This window comes from Raphanus sativus, unplaced genomic scaffold (assembly GCF_000801105.2).
Source record: "Raphanus sativus cultivar WK10039 unplaced genomic scaffold, ASM80110v3 Scaffold2257, whole genome shotgun sequence".
NCBI classification, from domain to species: domain Eukaryota; kingdom Viridiplantae; phylum Streptophyta; class Magnoliopsida; order Brassicales; family Brassicaceae; genus Raphanus; species Raphanus sativus.
The window spans coordinates 1976-16550 of NW_026617566.1; the positions used below are offsets into that span (position 1 = coordinate 1976).

At 37.5% G+C, this 14575-nt stretch overlaps 2 protein-coding genes and 1 pseudogene across 6 annotated transcripts; 2 read left to right on the forward strand and 1 right to left on the reverse strand.

Moving 5' to 3' along the window:
* The first annotated feature begins 285 nt into the window (after nucleotides 1-285).
* LOC130505417 (probable LRR receptor-like serine/threonine-protein kinase At1g67720) lies at nucleotides 286-5376 on the forward strand. The gene is made up of 14 exons (XM_057000018.1): nucleotides 286-611; nucleotides 777-1308; nucleotides 1743-2251; nucleotides 2341-2473; nucleotides 2553-2624; nucleotides 2708-2776; nucleotides 2864-2935; nucleotides 3010-3075; nucleotides 3150-3555; nucleotides 3637-3763; nucleotides 3836-3904; nucleotides 3991-4177; nucleotides 4252-4387; nucleotides 4795-5376. The coding sequence occupies exons 1-14, from the start codon at nucleotides 518-520 to the stop codon at nucleotides 5122-5124; spliced, it is 2802 nt and encodes a 933-aa protein (XP_056855998.1). The 5' UTR covers nucleotides 286-517; the 3' UTR covers nucleotides 5125-5376.
* Nucleotides 5377-5880: 504 nt separating this feature from the next.
* LOC130505416 (nuclear transcription factor Y subunit B-8) lies at nucleotides 5881-7753 on the forward strand. Of its 5 annotated transcripts, XM_057000016.1 has the most exons (7): nucleotides 5883-6079; nucleotides 6189-6424; nucleotides 6627-6756; nucleotides 6875-6880; nucleotides 6998-7072; nucleotides 7170-7226; nucleotides 7534-7753. In XM_057000016.1, exons 2-7 carry the CDS (start codon nucleotides 6189-6191, stop codon nucleotides 7570-7572), a joined length of 543 nt encoding a protein of 180 aa, XP_056855996.1. In that variant the 5' UTR covers nucleotides 5883-6079; the 3' UTR covers nucleotides 7573-7753. The 5 variants fall into 5 exon arrangements, 1 of the variants encoding a protein (XP_056855996.1); XR_008941657.1 differs by having other exon boundaries at nucleotides 5881-6079; nucleotides 6170-6424; nucleotides 6627-7072; XR_008941659.1 differs by having other exon boundaries at nucleotides 5881-6079; nucleotides 6627-7072; nucleotides 7179-7226.
* A 241-nt stretch (nucleotides 7754-7994) lies between these two features.
* On the reverse strand, nucleotides 7995-10386 carry LOC130505415 (interactor of constitutive active ROPs 2, chloroplastic-like; annotated as a pseudogene).
* Between the last annotated feature and the right edge of the window lie 4189 nt (nucleotides 10387-14575).

The window sequence follows — 14575 nt, forward strand, 5'->3', positions numbered from 1 at the left end:
TTTATCAGTTACAAATTAATCATTTTCCCTTAAATAAACATGTAAATGACTATAAAGATTCGTTTATAAATATCCGGAAACACGAAACGACACCATTTTGGTATAAACAGCAGTGGATTAAGAATCGTCTACGTTATGGAAAGTTGGACCACACACGATCTGGACCATTGAATTAAAATTTAAAGCCATAAGAACCGTTAGATGTCAAAAACTCGAAGCCAGTAGAGTCCAGGCGTAGATGGACCCCATGTTTCACCTTTAACACCTCTTTCTCTCCCTCCACTGCTGTACAAAAGCTGCTCACATCAAAAAGCAAACACTTAACGAGGAAGAAACAAACTCATCTCTTCCACGCTGTTTTTTACTTGTGTTAATCAGATCTCTCTCTCTCAAGAGTTTAAGACAAGTACTTAACTTTAGGTTCTGTTTCTGGGAACTTTCATTTTTTTCTAACTTTTCTTAGATCATATTCACTTTTTTCTTCTTCCCATTTTATGATAAACTGTTGCAAAGTGTTATGTCCGAGCAGGAGAAGATGAGAATCTCTCTGCTTTTTTCCTCTCTGTTAGTTTCCACTTGTCTCTTCACTTCTTCATCTGCTCAATCCGCAGGTAATTTTCTGTTCTTTTTTAGTACTTTCTGATGTTTTTAGTAAAGATTCTTGTTCATGTGAACTAAGTGTGACAAGGGTTTTGAAAAAGATGGAGTCTTTATGGGAATTGAAGTCAATTCTAACATAAAGATTGAAACTTTGGGTCTGTTGTTGATAAGGGCAGGTTTTGTAAGCTTGGATTGTGGAGGTACAGAGCCATTCACCGATGAATTTGGACTTAACTGGACACCTGATGATCATCTTCTCTATGGATCAACCGCTAAGATATCTTCGCTCAACGAAACAAAGACTCAGTACACGACTCTAAGACACTTCCCCGCCGACTCAAGAAAGTACTGCTACACTCTCAACGTCACGAGCAGGAACCGTTACCTCGTGAGAGCCACTTTCCTCTACGGCAACTTCGACAGCAACAATGTGTATCCCAAATTCGATATCTCCCTTGGAGCCACTCACTGGACGACCATTGTTATCTCCGAAGCCGCCACTGTTGAAACGGCAGAGCTTGTGTTTCTGGCTTCTAGTCCTAGTGTCAGCGTTTGTTTGTCCAATGCCACGACGGGGCAGCCTTTTATATCGACACTTGAGCTTAGACAGTTGAATGGTTCGATGTATCTCACTGATTTTGAAGACAAGTTTCATCTCAGTGTTGCCGCACGGATAAACTTTGGTGCAGAAACTGAAGATCCTGTGAGGTCAGTATATACTCCCTCTGTTCTATTAAGATAGATTGGTTTCACAAAGATAGTTTTTTTTTATGTTTCTTATGAAAAAATTGAAAATTTCAAGAAAATTTATTGAGTTTATTGAATTATAATAGTGACTTAATGCGTTTTGTTAATATATACTCAAATCCATTTCATTTTTATGTCCCTTAAGGTTGTTTCAGACATTAAGAAAACAACTAAATGTTCTGTTATACCACTGATCAATATACTATTTTGATTTTATTTCTTAATTAATGAAGTAAGAGAATAGGAATAAAATTGGAAAAAAAATGACAAACATCTGCATTGAAAATATAAAACAATACTTAAAAAGTGAAACAAAATTTTAAGAAAATTTTAAGTTCATAATCTGCTTCTTGTGTACACATTGTGTTTTAAGAGAATGAGTTTGGTGATTGCAGGTATCCGGATGATCCTTATGACAGAATATGGGAATCAGATTTGCTAAAGAAAGCCAACTATCTCGTGGACGTTGCTGCTGGTACTATGAGAGTGTCAACAACATCGCCTATCGAGAACGGTGCCGTGATGGAGAAACCACCGCAGAAGGTGATGCAGACGGCTGTGGTGGGAACCAACGGGTCCTTAACTTACAGGATGAATCTAGAGGGCTTCCCTGGTAATGGATGGGCGGTCACATACTTTGCTGAGATAGAGGATTTGGCTGAGGACGAGTCAAGGAAGTTCAGGTTGATTCTACCTGATCATCCTGATTACAGCAAATCTATTGTTGACGTCAAGGAGAACACACAGAGAGCGTACAAGGTCTACGAGCCGGGGTATAAAAACATATCACTTCCTTATGTGCTGAACTTCCGGTTCGCTAAAACGGCTGATTCCTCTAGAGGACCTATTCTGAATGCTATGGAGATTAGTAAATACCTGGAGAAGAGTGATGGTTCGGTTGATGGTGAGTTTACGTTTTTTGTTTGTGGGTTTTAGTGTTACTGTTAGTGTTAGTGTTATGGGTTTAACTAAGATGGTTGATTGTGTCTGCAGCAAGTGTTATGGCTAATGTTGCATCTCTATATTCTTCAACCTCATGGGGTCAAGAAGGTGGTGACCCATGTTTACCTTCACCGTGGTCATGGGTGACGTGCAATTCGGATCCGCAGCCAAGAGTTGTTGCTGTGTAAGGATGTCTTATCTTAGTAGCTGTACTTGAATATGTTAAGGTTCGTTGTTTTACTTTGGCTTGTTATGAACTGCAGAAAGCTGTCGAATATGAACTTGACTGGAGAGATACCTACTGAACTGACGCAGTTGACTGGTTTGGCTGAGTTGTAAGTTACTCTCACTTTAGTATCTTTGGAAACAGATAGATGTGTTGCTGTGTACTGATGTTGCAACTTCTTGTCCATGGCAGAATGCTTGACGGGAACTCTTTGACAGGTTCAATACCGGACTTCTCTAGGTGTCTGAACCTGAAGATAATGTAAAAGATTACTCTCTTTTGGACCCAAAGTTGTGTGTATTGGTTTTGTATAAGTGCTGATGGACTAAATGTTTTTTGATGTGGCAGTCACCTGGAAAACAACCGGCTAACAGGGAAGATCCCTTCCTCGTTGGCTAAGCTCCCAAATCTGACCGAACTGTAAGCTACTTGTTTGATATGGCAAGACATGGTTGTGTTAATCTACATCACCCTAACCTGCATGATGGTTGCAGGTACTTGCAGAATAATATGCTAATGGGAAAAATACCATCAAGCCTGACCAAAAACGTGATCTCCAAGTAAGTGTTTTTAGCATGAATAGTTCCTAGCTAGATCAATCATTACACTCATGTTTTTCTTTGTAATCTTGCAGCTTCTCTGGGAACATTAATCTTAGAGAAGGTGGAGATAAAGGGAAGAAGCTCGGTGTCATCATTGGTGCGTCACTCGGTGCTATTATTCTGCTGATCGTCACCATCATCTCTCTCATGTGCATGTGCAAACTGAAGGACAAAAAGATGAGAAAAACTTCAGCTGAGTTAACAACTCGTCCCACTCATGTTCAAAGAGCGTCATCTACCTTGAGCGAAGCTCACGGAGACGCTGCACATTGCTTCACGCTCCATGAGATCGAGGAAGCTACAAACAAGTTTGAGAAGAGGATTGGATCAGGAGGTTTTGGGATTGTGTACTACGGGTTAACAAAAGAGGGGAAAGAGATTGCAGTGAAGGTTCTTGCTAATAACTCGTACCAAGGGAAGAGAGAGTTCGCAAACGAGGTAGTATAATAACCCATGTCAATATGCTCCAACACAAGTGATCAAGCTTACTTAGTGTGGTTTATGTTTTTTTTTGTTCAGGTTACCTTACTCTCAAGGATACATCATAGAAACCTTGTCCAGTTTCTTGGTTATTGCCAAGAAGAGGGAAGAAACCTGCTAGTGTACGAGTTCATGCACAACGGGACTTTAAAAGAGCATCTTTACGGTAAAAACATATCATCCTTAAGACTCTATTGTTGCAACAGTTTCGCGTTTAACGTTATGTTTTCTTGTTCAGGTGTGGTACCACGAGACAGGAGAATCAGCTGGATCAAACGGCTTGAGATAGCAGAAGATGCAGCCAGAGGTTGTTGGAGAAACCTTATCACAAAACAAAAACAGAAAGAGTTCTTTGATCTCTGAGTTATCTGAATTTTGATTGTGTTTGTGTAGGGATCGAGTATCTTCACACAGGGTGTGTTCCAGCGATCATACACAGGGATCTCAAGACAAGTAACATCTTACTTGATAAACACATGAGAGCAAAGGTTTCAGATTTCGGTTTGTCGAAACTCGCGGTTGACGGAACCTCGCATGTTTCCAGCATTGTCCGGGGCACAGTTGGATACCTAGACCCAGAGTAAGCTATAGACACACAAACTAACGCCACATATCTTTAACTTTGTGACACTTGACATAATGTTGTTTATATAGGTACTATATATCGCAGCAGTTAACGGAGAAGAGTGACGTATATAGCTTTGGAGTCATTCTTCTTGAGCTTATATCAGGCCAAGAAGCCATTTCTAATGAAAACTTCGGTGTCAACTGCAGGAACATAGTCCAATGGGTTAGTTTCATTTTCTTGTTTTCTTGCATTCGGGTTTTTTTTGGTTTTTTGAGATCCCATAGCGAAAGTTTATCCACGCGGGGCATTTCGGGTATCCGTTTGGTTCGGTTTATTTTGTTTTTTTCGGTTTTGGGTTTTTTTAATTCAAAAATATGGGATATGTTTTATTTAGAAAAACCGGTTCGTTATTTTTGTTTTCGGTTTGGTAACCGAACTGGATAATATCCAAGATAATTTTGGGTCAAGTTTGTTTTCGGTTCGGCTTCTGTTTTTTTGGTTAATTCCAGTTTAAAAAGTTAATTTTAAGTTGAAAGTTCAGAAAAAATGGTAACAGAGTTTTCGTTTGTTTGGTCTAAAAAGGAGTTTATTACCGGTTTTAAAGTGGATTCGGTTTTGGTTTTGTGTAGGCCAAGATGCATATAGACAACGGGGACATAAGAGGGATCATAGATCCAGCGCTAGCGGAAGACGACTACAGTCTCCAGTCAATGTGGAAGATCGCGGAGAAGGCGTTGCTGTGTGTGAAGCCACACGGGAACATGAGACCGTCCATGTCTGAGGTGCAGAAGGATATACAAGACGCGATAAGGATGGAGAAGGAAGCTTTGGTGGGAAGAGGAGGGGTGTCGGATGAGTTTTCAAGGAGCTCGGCGCATTCGTCGTCGTTCAACATGGGGGGGATGCGTGAGAACTATGTGTCTATTGATGAGTCTGTCTTGACGCCAACACCTCGGTAGTAGAGTAATTGGTTTTGTATAGGATGCATGACATGCTTGCACACTCCTTTATGTGCTTTCACGTTGTCTCTGGTCTTTCTTTTAATTTTTTAGTTTTTTTTAGTTTTTGAGGGTAAGACTGTTTTTGGAGACTCGAGCTTACGAGAAACGCTTCGAGCTGGATTTTTATTTAATTTTTAGAACTACGTGATTTATTTGGGATTGTGAATTATTATGTTGTTATTTTTTCACTATTTCAAGTTTAGCTGGCTTTTTCTGCGTCTTGTTTTTGTTAGAAAATTTGGACCTCCTACACGAAATTAATTATTTGTCTTCGTTCTTGTGATATATGCTATTGTGGAATTGAATTATGTAAACTTTATATTTGTGGTTTAGTAGTTTTGCTGAGATATTTCTTATTGCAATCCTTGCTGACCAATTTTACTATTCAGCAACAAAGGAATATATTGAATCTAATCCATCCATAATATCATCAACTTATTTTAATGTAGTGCTACCACTTTTAAAGTTAAAAATGATTTTATTTTGGTTATATAACGATCTAGTGCTTTTCAGTGCTATTTCAGAAACTGTAAACAAAATAACACTAATTTAAAAACAAAAAAAAAACAAAAATCAGCCAAAGCATGTTTAAATAGGAAGACACGTGGCACGAAAGGATTTGGTAGAATATCAGCCAGCGAGGAAATGAAGAATAAGAAAAAAAAAAGAGAGAGAGTGGATATTAAAATATGAAAAGAGAAAGAAAAGAAAGAAAACGAACGGTGGTGATAAAAAGAGAGAAAAGTCAGAAAACCTAAAATCTCAAATCGCAGACACTCTCATCTCTCTTCCTTCTCAAGCGTCCGATCAATCTCTTCCTTGCCCCGATCTCTCTTCCCAGCTATCCTTCCTTCCTTCCTCCAATCAACACCTCTCTATCTCACTCCCGCCCTTTTTTCGAATTCTTCTGCCGGTAAATTCAAATCATCTCCTCTCTCTCGTCTTCTCCATTTTTTTTTTCATTTCATTTTTTAAATTGTTTAAGCTAATTGGGAGATGTTAGGGTTTGTTTGTGTATGTAGATGGCGGAGTCGCAGCAGGCAAAGAGTCCCGGAGGAGGCGGCGGCGGTGAGAGCGGCGGAGACCAAAGCCCAAGGTCGTCGTCGTCGCACGTGCGGGAGCAAGACAGGTTTCTACCGATTGCGAACATAAGCCGAATCATGAAAAGAGGGCTCCCTGCTAACGGTAAGATCGCTAAAGACGCCAAGGAGATTGTCCAGGAATGTGTCTCCGAATTCATCAGCTTCATCACCTCCGAGTATATGCCTTCCCTTTTTGACCCTACATGGAGCTTTAGATTTCAAAAAAGTCTTAAACTTTACTCGTGTGTAGTTAATTTTGATTGAAAAAGTTTAGGTCTTTTTGGTGCTTCTTGTACTTCTTTGTTTGGGTTCTCTATGTACTTCTTCAGTGTTTTTTTTTTTAACTGAGAAAAAACGTTTGATTTTTTTGATGAGCAGAGCGAGTGATAAGTGCCAAAGAGAGAAACGGAAGACCATCAATGGAGATGATTTGCTTTGGGCTATGGCCACTTTAGGTTTTGAAGACTACATCGATCCCCTCAAGGTTTACCTCACTAGATACAGAGAGGTATTATCAATCTTCTGCTTCTTATATTACTCTTTCTATTTCCATCAAGAGTGTGTTTTTTTGGAGTTCACTAACTTACTCTGTTTGCCCTTTGTTCTACTAACTTGGAAAATCTCAGATGGAGGTCAGTGGTTCTTCCCTTCTCCATTCCTAGAAACTTTTAAACATGTTTTAGAGAATCATCTACTTGTATCAAAATTATTGATTCTTCCCTCATCTCCTTTTTAATATATTGATGTAGGGTGACACAAAGGGATCAGCCAAAGGCGGGGACGCGAATGCAAAGAGAGATGGCCAATCAAGCCAAAATGGCCAGGTACTTTTTTGTCTCCATAATCTCTCATGCCCTTTGATAAATCTATCTATCTGCACGTTTCCTCTGTTTTCCTTTAGTCTGATTTATCATCTGGCAGTTCTCGCAGCTTGCCCACCAAGCCTCTTTCTCACAAGCTCCTTACGGAAACTCTCAAGTAACTTTTCCTATCTTCTCTCTCACTCACTCACACACATGTATCTCGCTTCTATACTTTACGCATTAGATCCCTAAGCCCTCATTCCCTCTGTATCCATTAGCTTTATCAGTAATCATTTTTCAGCTACACACATATCATCAGCCAGTGACTAATTTTAAAAAATTGAAAATCATCTTTGACCCTTTAATACTGTTGTGCAATGATCTTTTATGTGATTAGGGGGCTCTATTGTAGAGAAACTTGTGTAAATCTATTATGTATTACCTGAAAACTGAATTTCCATGACTTTGGTATGTAAATGTAGGGTCAGCATATGATGGTTCCAATGCCGGGCACAGACTAGTTGCTAGTATGATGGTGTTCCAAAAAGGCTTGTCTGTATATTATTTGTGTGTTGTAAAAGGATGTGTTTTTTGCTATGCATAACTGTGACAATAATCATCTCATTGTTTGTTTGTTTCTTTTTCCTTTGGATTTGTTCTGAACAAGTTGAGAAATTCATATTTATAATTTGGTTTGTTGGATTTTTCATGCTAAACTAGTCTTAAAGACCATTACTATAATAGTAAGTTCCATAATCTGTTGAAGCCTAAAGTAGTAAGTACCCTTCTAATTTTGTTTTTGTGAATTGTTTCTTTTAATAATAACCTCAGAAAATTTAGACCAGATCTACAAGTGCTGTGTCATGGTATAGCTACAATTTGCACATTGCTGTCTGGTTCATAAACCATAGTTTGGGAACAACAAAGTTGAGATTCATAAACATTGATCAGAGTTTGAGCTTTAGTCAATAAGAAAAAAAAAGTTAACATAGTTCGTAACACAGGTTTGGCAACAACAACAACAAAGACAACAATGGTAGTTTTTTTCCTTTTTCTTACATCAGTTATCACTTCTGGCTCTTCTTCAGTAACACACCGAACTTCTTAAGCATACTCCCATTCTTCTTCTTTGGCGAAGACAAATCATCATCATTAGTTTCATCCATATAAGGAGACATGTTCACGTTCCTCCTCAACGGACTCTCCAGCGATCCTGTTCTCTCCACGTACTTCCCATTACCGTTCTTGTTACCACCATCGGAGATCATAGTAGCTGCTGCTTCTGCAGCTTTCCTCCATTGATCACACTGAACCTTGAGTCTCCTTAGCTCAGCTTCTAGCTCCGTGTTACTGACTTGTGCTGCCCCTAGCTGTTCCGTTGCGTTCTCCGCTCTCTTCCCGCTCTTATCAGCTTCCTCCTTCAGACTCTCAAGCCTCTCTAAGGCCTCGTCCAGGGCCTTGTTCTTCTCTCTCTGCACCTTCTCCATCTCGCTCCTGAGACTCTCGTTCTGTGACGTTACACTCTGCAGCTCCATCTCCTTGTCCATCAGATTCCCTCTCAGCTCCACCATATCAGATTCTAGCTTCTTGAGCTCTCCTGTAACCTCACGCTCCAAGTTTACTTCTTCTGTTTCTTTCATTTTTAAGTTCAGCAACTCGTTTTCATCGGCTAGTATCCTCAGCTTAGCTTCCTTGTCCACTAACCTTTCATGCAAAGCCTCTCTTTCACCTTTGGTTCTCTTCAGTTCTTCCCCTAACTCAGCCTCCCTTTCATAAGCACTTCTTATCTGCAACGTGCTCTGGACATACTCTTCTTGGTACCTTCTCTCAGTTACTTCCACTGCAGACTTCAACTGGCTAATCTCATGCCTTGCAGCGTTTATCTCTTCTTTGAGCTCTTCCACTGTTGATGAGTCTTCATCTTCATCTTCCTCTTCCTCCAGCTGTCTCAAAAGCTTCTCTAGTGACTTTACCTCGGATTTGGACTGCTCTAGCTCGGTTGTAAGGGCGTTACAAGCTTCAGACATCTTCATACCATCTGAACGTAACATCTCAAGCGTCAAGTTAGCTATCTCTAACTGCTTTTCAGTTGCTGAAACAATCTCATGCGCTCTAGCTTCTCCTTCCTTTGCGTCATACAGTTCCCCTCTGAGTTCCTCAACAAGATTCAGCGTCTCGTTGAGTTTCTCAATGGATTCAGATTCGGACAGTTGTGCTTTCAGTTTCTGGACTTCGCTCATTGCTGAAGCTAAAGCGGTGGAATCCATGGCGTGCTGTCTCTGCATTGCTTCGAGTTCGGACTGCCACGTTTTGTCTCGTTCCTGAGAGAGCTTGCGAAGCTCATCGATTCTTGAGTCCTCAGAGGCGTTGATCTCCTTCAGCTGATGCTTTGTCTCGTCTGCTTCGTCTCGAGCTTCTTTCTTCAAAGCTTCTGAAGCTTTTAGCTCTTCCTTTGCCTTCTTTAGCTCCTCTTGCAGCTGAGATATCTGAGAAGATGCCACTTCGGGTGTTCTCCCTGTACGTTTCTTCTGAATCTTGCGTACAAAAGCAACAAACAACTCAACTACACAACCAACTCAACTAACAGACAACTTAGCAGCACCAAGATTTGAGCCCATATGCTCTAGACAACACAAACTAATTCTTGTAATGATGAACAAAAGCAATGTGAAAAGCTACTAAGTACCTCATTTACAGGGGTTCTGGAGAACGGCGATCAGCAACTACTTTTGGGCTCTGAGCTTTTGGTGTCCTGATTTTTGGGTTGGGAGATGAAACAGGGTCAGTTTCTGCAGTTTTGAGCTTACGAGCAGTTCTAGTAGTTGCTGTAGGAGATTTCTTCTGAGACACATCCAAAGATCCGGGCCTATCATAGTCACAATAAAAAAGCTAAAAGCATAAGAAAACACACACAAAAGAGGCAAGTACAAGAATCACTAAAAGCTCAAAACAGCAGCAGGGAAAGCTTTGGACTAGAGTGAGGATTATCACCTCGGTTTTGGAGACTGCATTGCTTGGTATTATGGTTTTAAAACTACTCTCTTTTGGATATAGTCAATACCTCCTGTGAAGAAGAGCATGAATGTGTGAGAAAGAAGCAAGAAATACATACACACACACACAAATCTGTATTATAAGATTATCATAAGCATATACAACAAACTCAACAGAAGTAGAAAGCTTAAGCAAGTATACAAGAAAGGGAAAAGAAAAAGCCTTTAACAAACTACACAAGTAACATTAGCTTCAAAGAGACTCCATTTGAAACTAACTACCACTACTACCAAACCAAGACGACAAAGACAAAACATTAAAAAGCAAACTGTTCACAGTCAAGAGAAAGGATAAGTTTCCATCTAATCACAAAGGTAAACCGCAATTACAAGCAAAGAAAGTACATATATATTCCATTAGATTTTTTTTAGTTGTCAAGTCGTCTGTTTGTCTTCAGATTTTGGAATCTTTTGTGAGAGAAAATAACAAATTATTGTCATTTTCTCAGAAAACGAATTTTGAAAAACAACAGAAACCATTTGCATTTTTTCCTGGAAGATATTATTAAAATATTTTGGATGAATCTTTAAAGTCCAAGAGCCAAAAAAAAACTGTAAATTTTCGGCCTTCATGTGGCTATTTAATGCATAAATCGACTGACTAAAACCAAGAAAATTAGGAAAAAAAAAGGATTTTTCAAACACATAAAAGAAAATTTATTAAGAAACAAATAAAAACTAATTCAAAGCAGAGAAAGAAGTAGTGGTTTTCGATGTTCTTCACCTGCAAGCAAAACTGTGTCTTTAGCTGCTTCCTCTTTTGGTCTGAACTGCTTGAAGAAAAGAGGAGATCGGAGATGTCAAGAAATGGAAATGAAATGATTCGCAGAACCAAACTTCCAAGAGAACTGTATTGTTCAGACAAAATGAGCTTCTGACATAGTCTTCTTCTTCTTCCTCTCTCTTTGTCCCTAGTGTTGTTCTCTCACTGGACTCTCTTCGATTTCCCAAGTCTCTTTCTTTTTCCAGTGAACTGTCTTATTTTTCTACAATTAATATCCAGAAAGAGAAAGAGAGTCTATGTGGAAAAATAGACTTCTGTGAGATTATTATCCTACCCCTAATACCTTTTGTTTTATACCAAAGTAGTCCTTGTTTAGGTCGCTTGAGCTGTATAAAAAAATATTAGGCATGTTTACCTTAAAAAAACGGTTCTAAAGTGTTTTGTTAACTGGCCATTTAAGAGTTTTAATTGATGAACTTAAGAAGAGTTAGAACTTAGAACCACCTAATTTCAAAAAAGAACAATGAAACAATAAGCTACATTGAACCCCTAAATGTTACTCCCTCAGTTTCTTAAAGAGTGTCGTTGTGACATTTTTCACACAGATTAAGAAAATTGTTGAAATATATGTAAATTGTAATTAATTATACCTCTTTGACCAATAGTATTTTAGATAAATAAAATTATTTATAAAATCAATGCAATTTGTAATTAATTTTCAGCTGAAAGTTAGTATAATTTACATTGGAATTGTAAAGTGACACTCTTTGTGTAACAAGAAAATGAATTCAGAGTGACAAAACAGAGGGAGTATTATTTTGTTTAAAGGCATAATACAATGTTTGCTGAAAGACACTACCAAGTGCCAGCACATGAAACTATTCTCGTGGATCTGGTAACTGCAACAAGTTAGAAGAAATGAGGAGTAAAACAGTAAAACGAGATGTAAACTAAATGAAGTGAAACATAGATAGGCGTCAGGGTCACGTCACGTGACATTTTCGGCCTTCATATGGCTATTTAATGGTTAGTTGCTAACGGTAATATTATGGGTCACAAGCCCCTATAGTATAGTTTTCTAATTATATTTTTAATTGTTTGCATGAGTTAACTCCCATCCTCTACCTTTTTCGCCAAAAGATGCACCTAATCCCTCAATACAGTTTTTTTTCTCTTTTTAGTTTTCTCTTAATAGAGATCATTTGAATCACACGGGCTTATCTTTCTCTTTCATGCATCATATGAATTATTTTGAGATCGGAAGTGTTTAATCGAGAGTGTTTAGGCAGAGACCCAACTAATCTCACATAGACGTAACTCTAACGATTAGTCCGGCCTGAATTTTCTTATATAAACTAAAAAATAATTCAGTTTTCAGTATAAATTGTACCTAGAGATAGCAACTTTGTGGCTAATCCATTAATCAACTTATTAGCGCCTAGAAACATTAAAATAAAACTTTTTAATCAGTCAAAATTAAATTTATAAAACAAATAGATCATACAACAAAGCCAGCTCCTAAAAAAAGGCAGCTCCACTATAAGTTAACAATCGAATGAAAAACGAGAAGTAGACCTCATAATGTCAAAACTTGCTAAGTTAAAATAGACTATCACTGACCCAACAACCACATATATATAACTTTCGTTGAAAAATAAAAAAAAAAGTGGACGGATGACTTAAAAACCTAAAAATGTATGCGTATAATATGTAGCTTTTCTTTTATTTCATTTACATTGAAAGACTTATTATATTATTCAAAATAGAAATAATTTGGATAATTAAAATTGAAAAATAATAAACAAAATATTTTTTTTTTATGAAACACTCTTGGCTGAAAAACTGCAGTTTTATTTTCAGCTCGGGAATATATTCAATTGAAAAGTTTGCTTATGGGTTGTTTTTAAATAGCTTACTGGATTGTTTTCAATTTTAAGACTTAATTTTACTTTGTGTATACTTTGGTGAAGTAGTACTCACATATGTTTAATAGGTTAGGTATAGTAGTTTGGGACTCCATGCATTACTGTTGTTTCTGCTGTCGGGGATCCTAGGAATTCCCAGTTGCCACCGCAATGGGTAACCGAGAGATAAAATGCACCCTGCATTTGTTATATTTCTATGGTCAATAGTGTATGTAATTTGATAGTTGTTCAAAAAAAGTGTATGTAATTTGATATATGGACATTGATATCCCCAAATTTTGGTCGGTCCATTGACTCTTATTCCATGTGCACTTGCTGTTTGACGCTATTGACCTTGACACCGTCCATATCTTAAACTAGATAATCTATGACCACAATTTATGACATTATTATAGATAACCGATGATTATTGGCTACTTACATGCGACTATAATTGTGTCAGTTAAAATAATTTGATATAGAATTATATTTTTTTGTGAACAAAAAAAAACAATTATACTTGTTGTATGTGAAATATACTATAGATGACCGAACTCGGAGACTAATATGATCGGGTTTTGTGACGGAACTCTACGCACAAAAAACAAGAAGACAGTTTTCAAGAACACACAAATGGTCTGTAAGAATTCAGTTTCTTAGCTAACACGTTAGAGAATTCAAAAACACGTTCGTACTTACCTTTATAGTTTAAAGTTTAAAACACGTTCAAAAAGAGAAGTTTTCACTTTTGTAGGATATATAAATTTTGGTGGTACAGTGGCTGAGCCAACGACAAAGTTTAACGGGGCACGATAATTAAATCATGGGTCAAGTTAGTTTTGAGTAAATATTACCGTGGTCAATATACTGATTTTATAAACATTTCTCTAGATTTTTAATAAAAAAAACACATGTAAAAAAATTTGTAATGAAATTTCATAAGGGTCACTGACCCTCTTCCCTAAGCCCTACCTCCGCCACTGTGTGGATGTATGGACCAATAATTCGGATTGATACAGTTAAATTATAAATGGGATCATCATACATCATCGAACAAAAACTTATCAACAATTCTTGTTTGTTGAGAAATAAAAACTATGACCACATCTTATATTTTCATATCGGTTTCAATCACACATAGCGGTTCTTAACTACATAACATCAGTGTTAAGTGGACTCTTAGCTATACAAATACAAATCAATCCATTATGATTAATATCATGCCACTTAGCAACCATTTCATTTTTTCTATAAATCCATTTCTCTAAATAAAGCTTACAATTAGCCCCTAACCATAAAAAAGTTGTTCACCAAAGTAGTTTCACTGGCTAAAGAACCCACACCATCAAAATCCAAATGGCAAACATAAACACAACCGATATAAACATAATGACACCCAAATTAACTTAGATAGAGAAACACAACAAGTGTAGAACGATTGGGGATGAAGCCATATAAACCACAGGGCACATTTCGCTGAAACTACTGCCAAACATTGTGCCGCATCAACAAATACATTAAAATCAAGAAATTTAGCTACAGAGGTGATCATGTACTATCTTGATGGGTATGGATAAAAAGTAGTGGTATTTTTTCTGCTGATTTTGCAACCGATAAATTCTTTGCGAGTCTTTTCTTAAATATATTTGTATGGGGAAAGATATAGTTAAAAACTCTACCATATGATATTTCAATTATTGTTTAGTTTACTTATATATTTCAAAACAAAGTACAAATATTTTTTTTGAAACAAAAACAAAAACACACAGATCAAAAAAGATTTTTACATTACAAATTAAAATTCAAACTATTTTCTTTTACCACCGTCCATATCTCTTTCTAA

Excerpts from the sequence above, each read along its gene's own strand:
- LOC130505416 (XM_057000016.1), top strand. The coding sequence starts at position 6,189 with ATGGCGGAGTCGCAGCAGGCAAAGAGTCCCGGAGGAGGCGGCGGCGGT. Across the intron at positions 7,073-7,169 it reads AATCAAGCCAAAATGGCCAG|TTCTCGCAGCTTGCCCACCA; the intron begins GTACTTTTTTGT and ends ATCATCTGGCAG. Across the intron at positions 7,227-7,533 it reads CTCCTTACGGAAACTCTCAA|GGTCAGCATATGATGGTTCC; the intron begins GTAACTTTTCCT and ends ATGTAAATGTAG.
- LOC130505417 (XM_057000018.1), top strand. The coding sequence starts at position 518 with ATGTCCGAGCAGGAGAAGATGAGAATCTCTCTGCTTTTTTCCTCTCTG. Across the intron at positions 612-776 it reads TTCATCTGCTCAATCCGCAG|GTTTTGTAAGCTTGGATTGT; the intron begins GTAATTTTCTGT and ends TGATAAGGGCAG. Across the intron at positions 2,936-3,009 it reads CTCCCAAATCTGACCGAACT|GTACTTGCAGAATAATATGC; the intron begins GTAAGCTACTTG and ends TGATGGTTGCAG.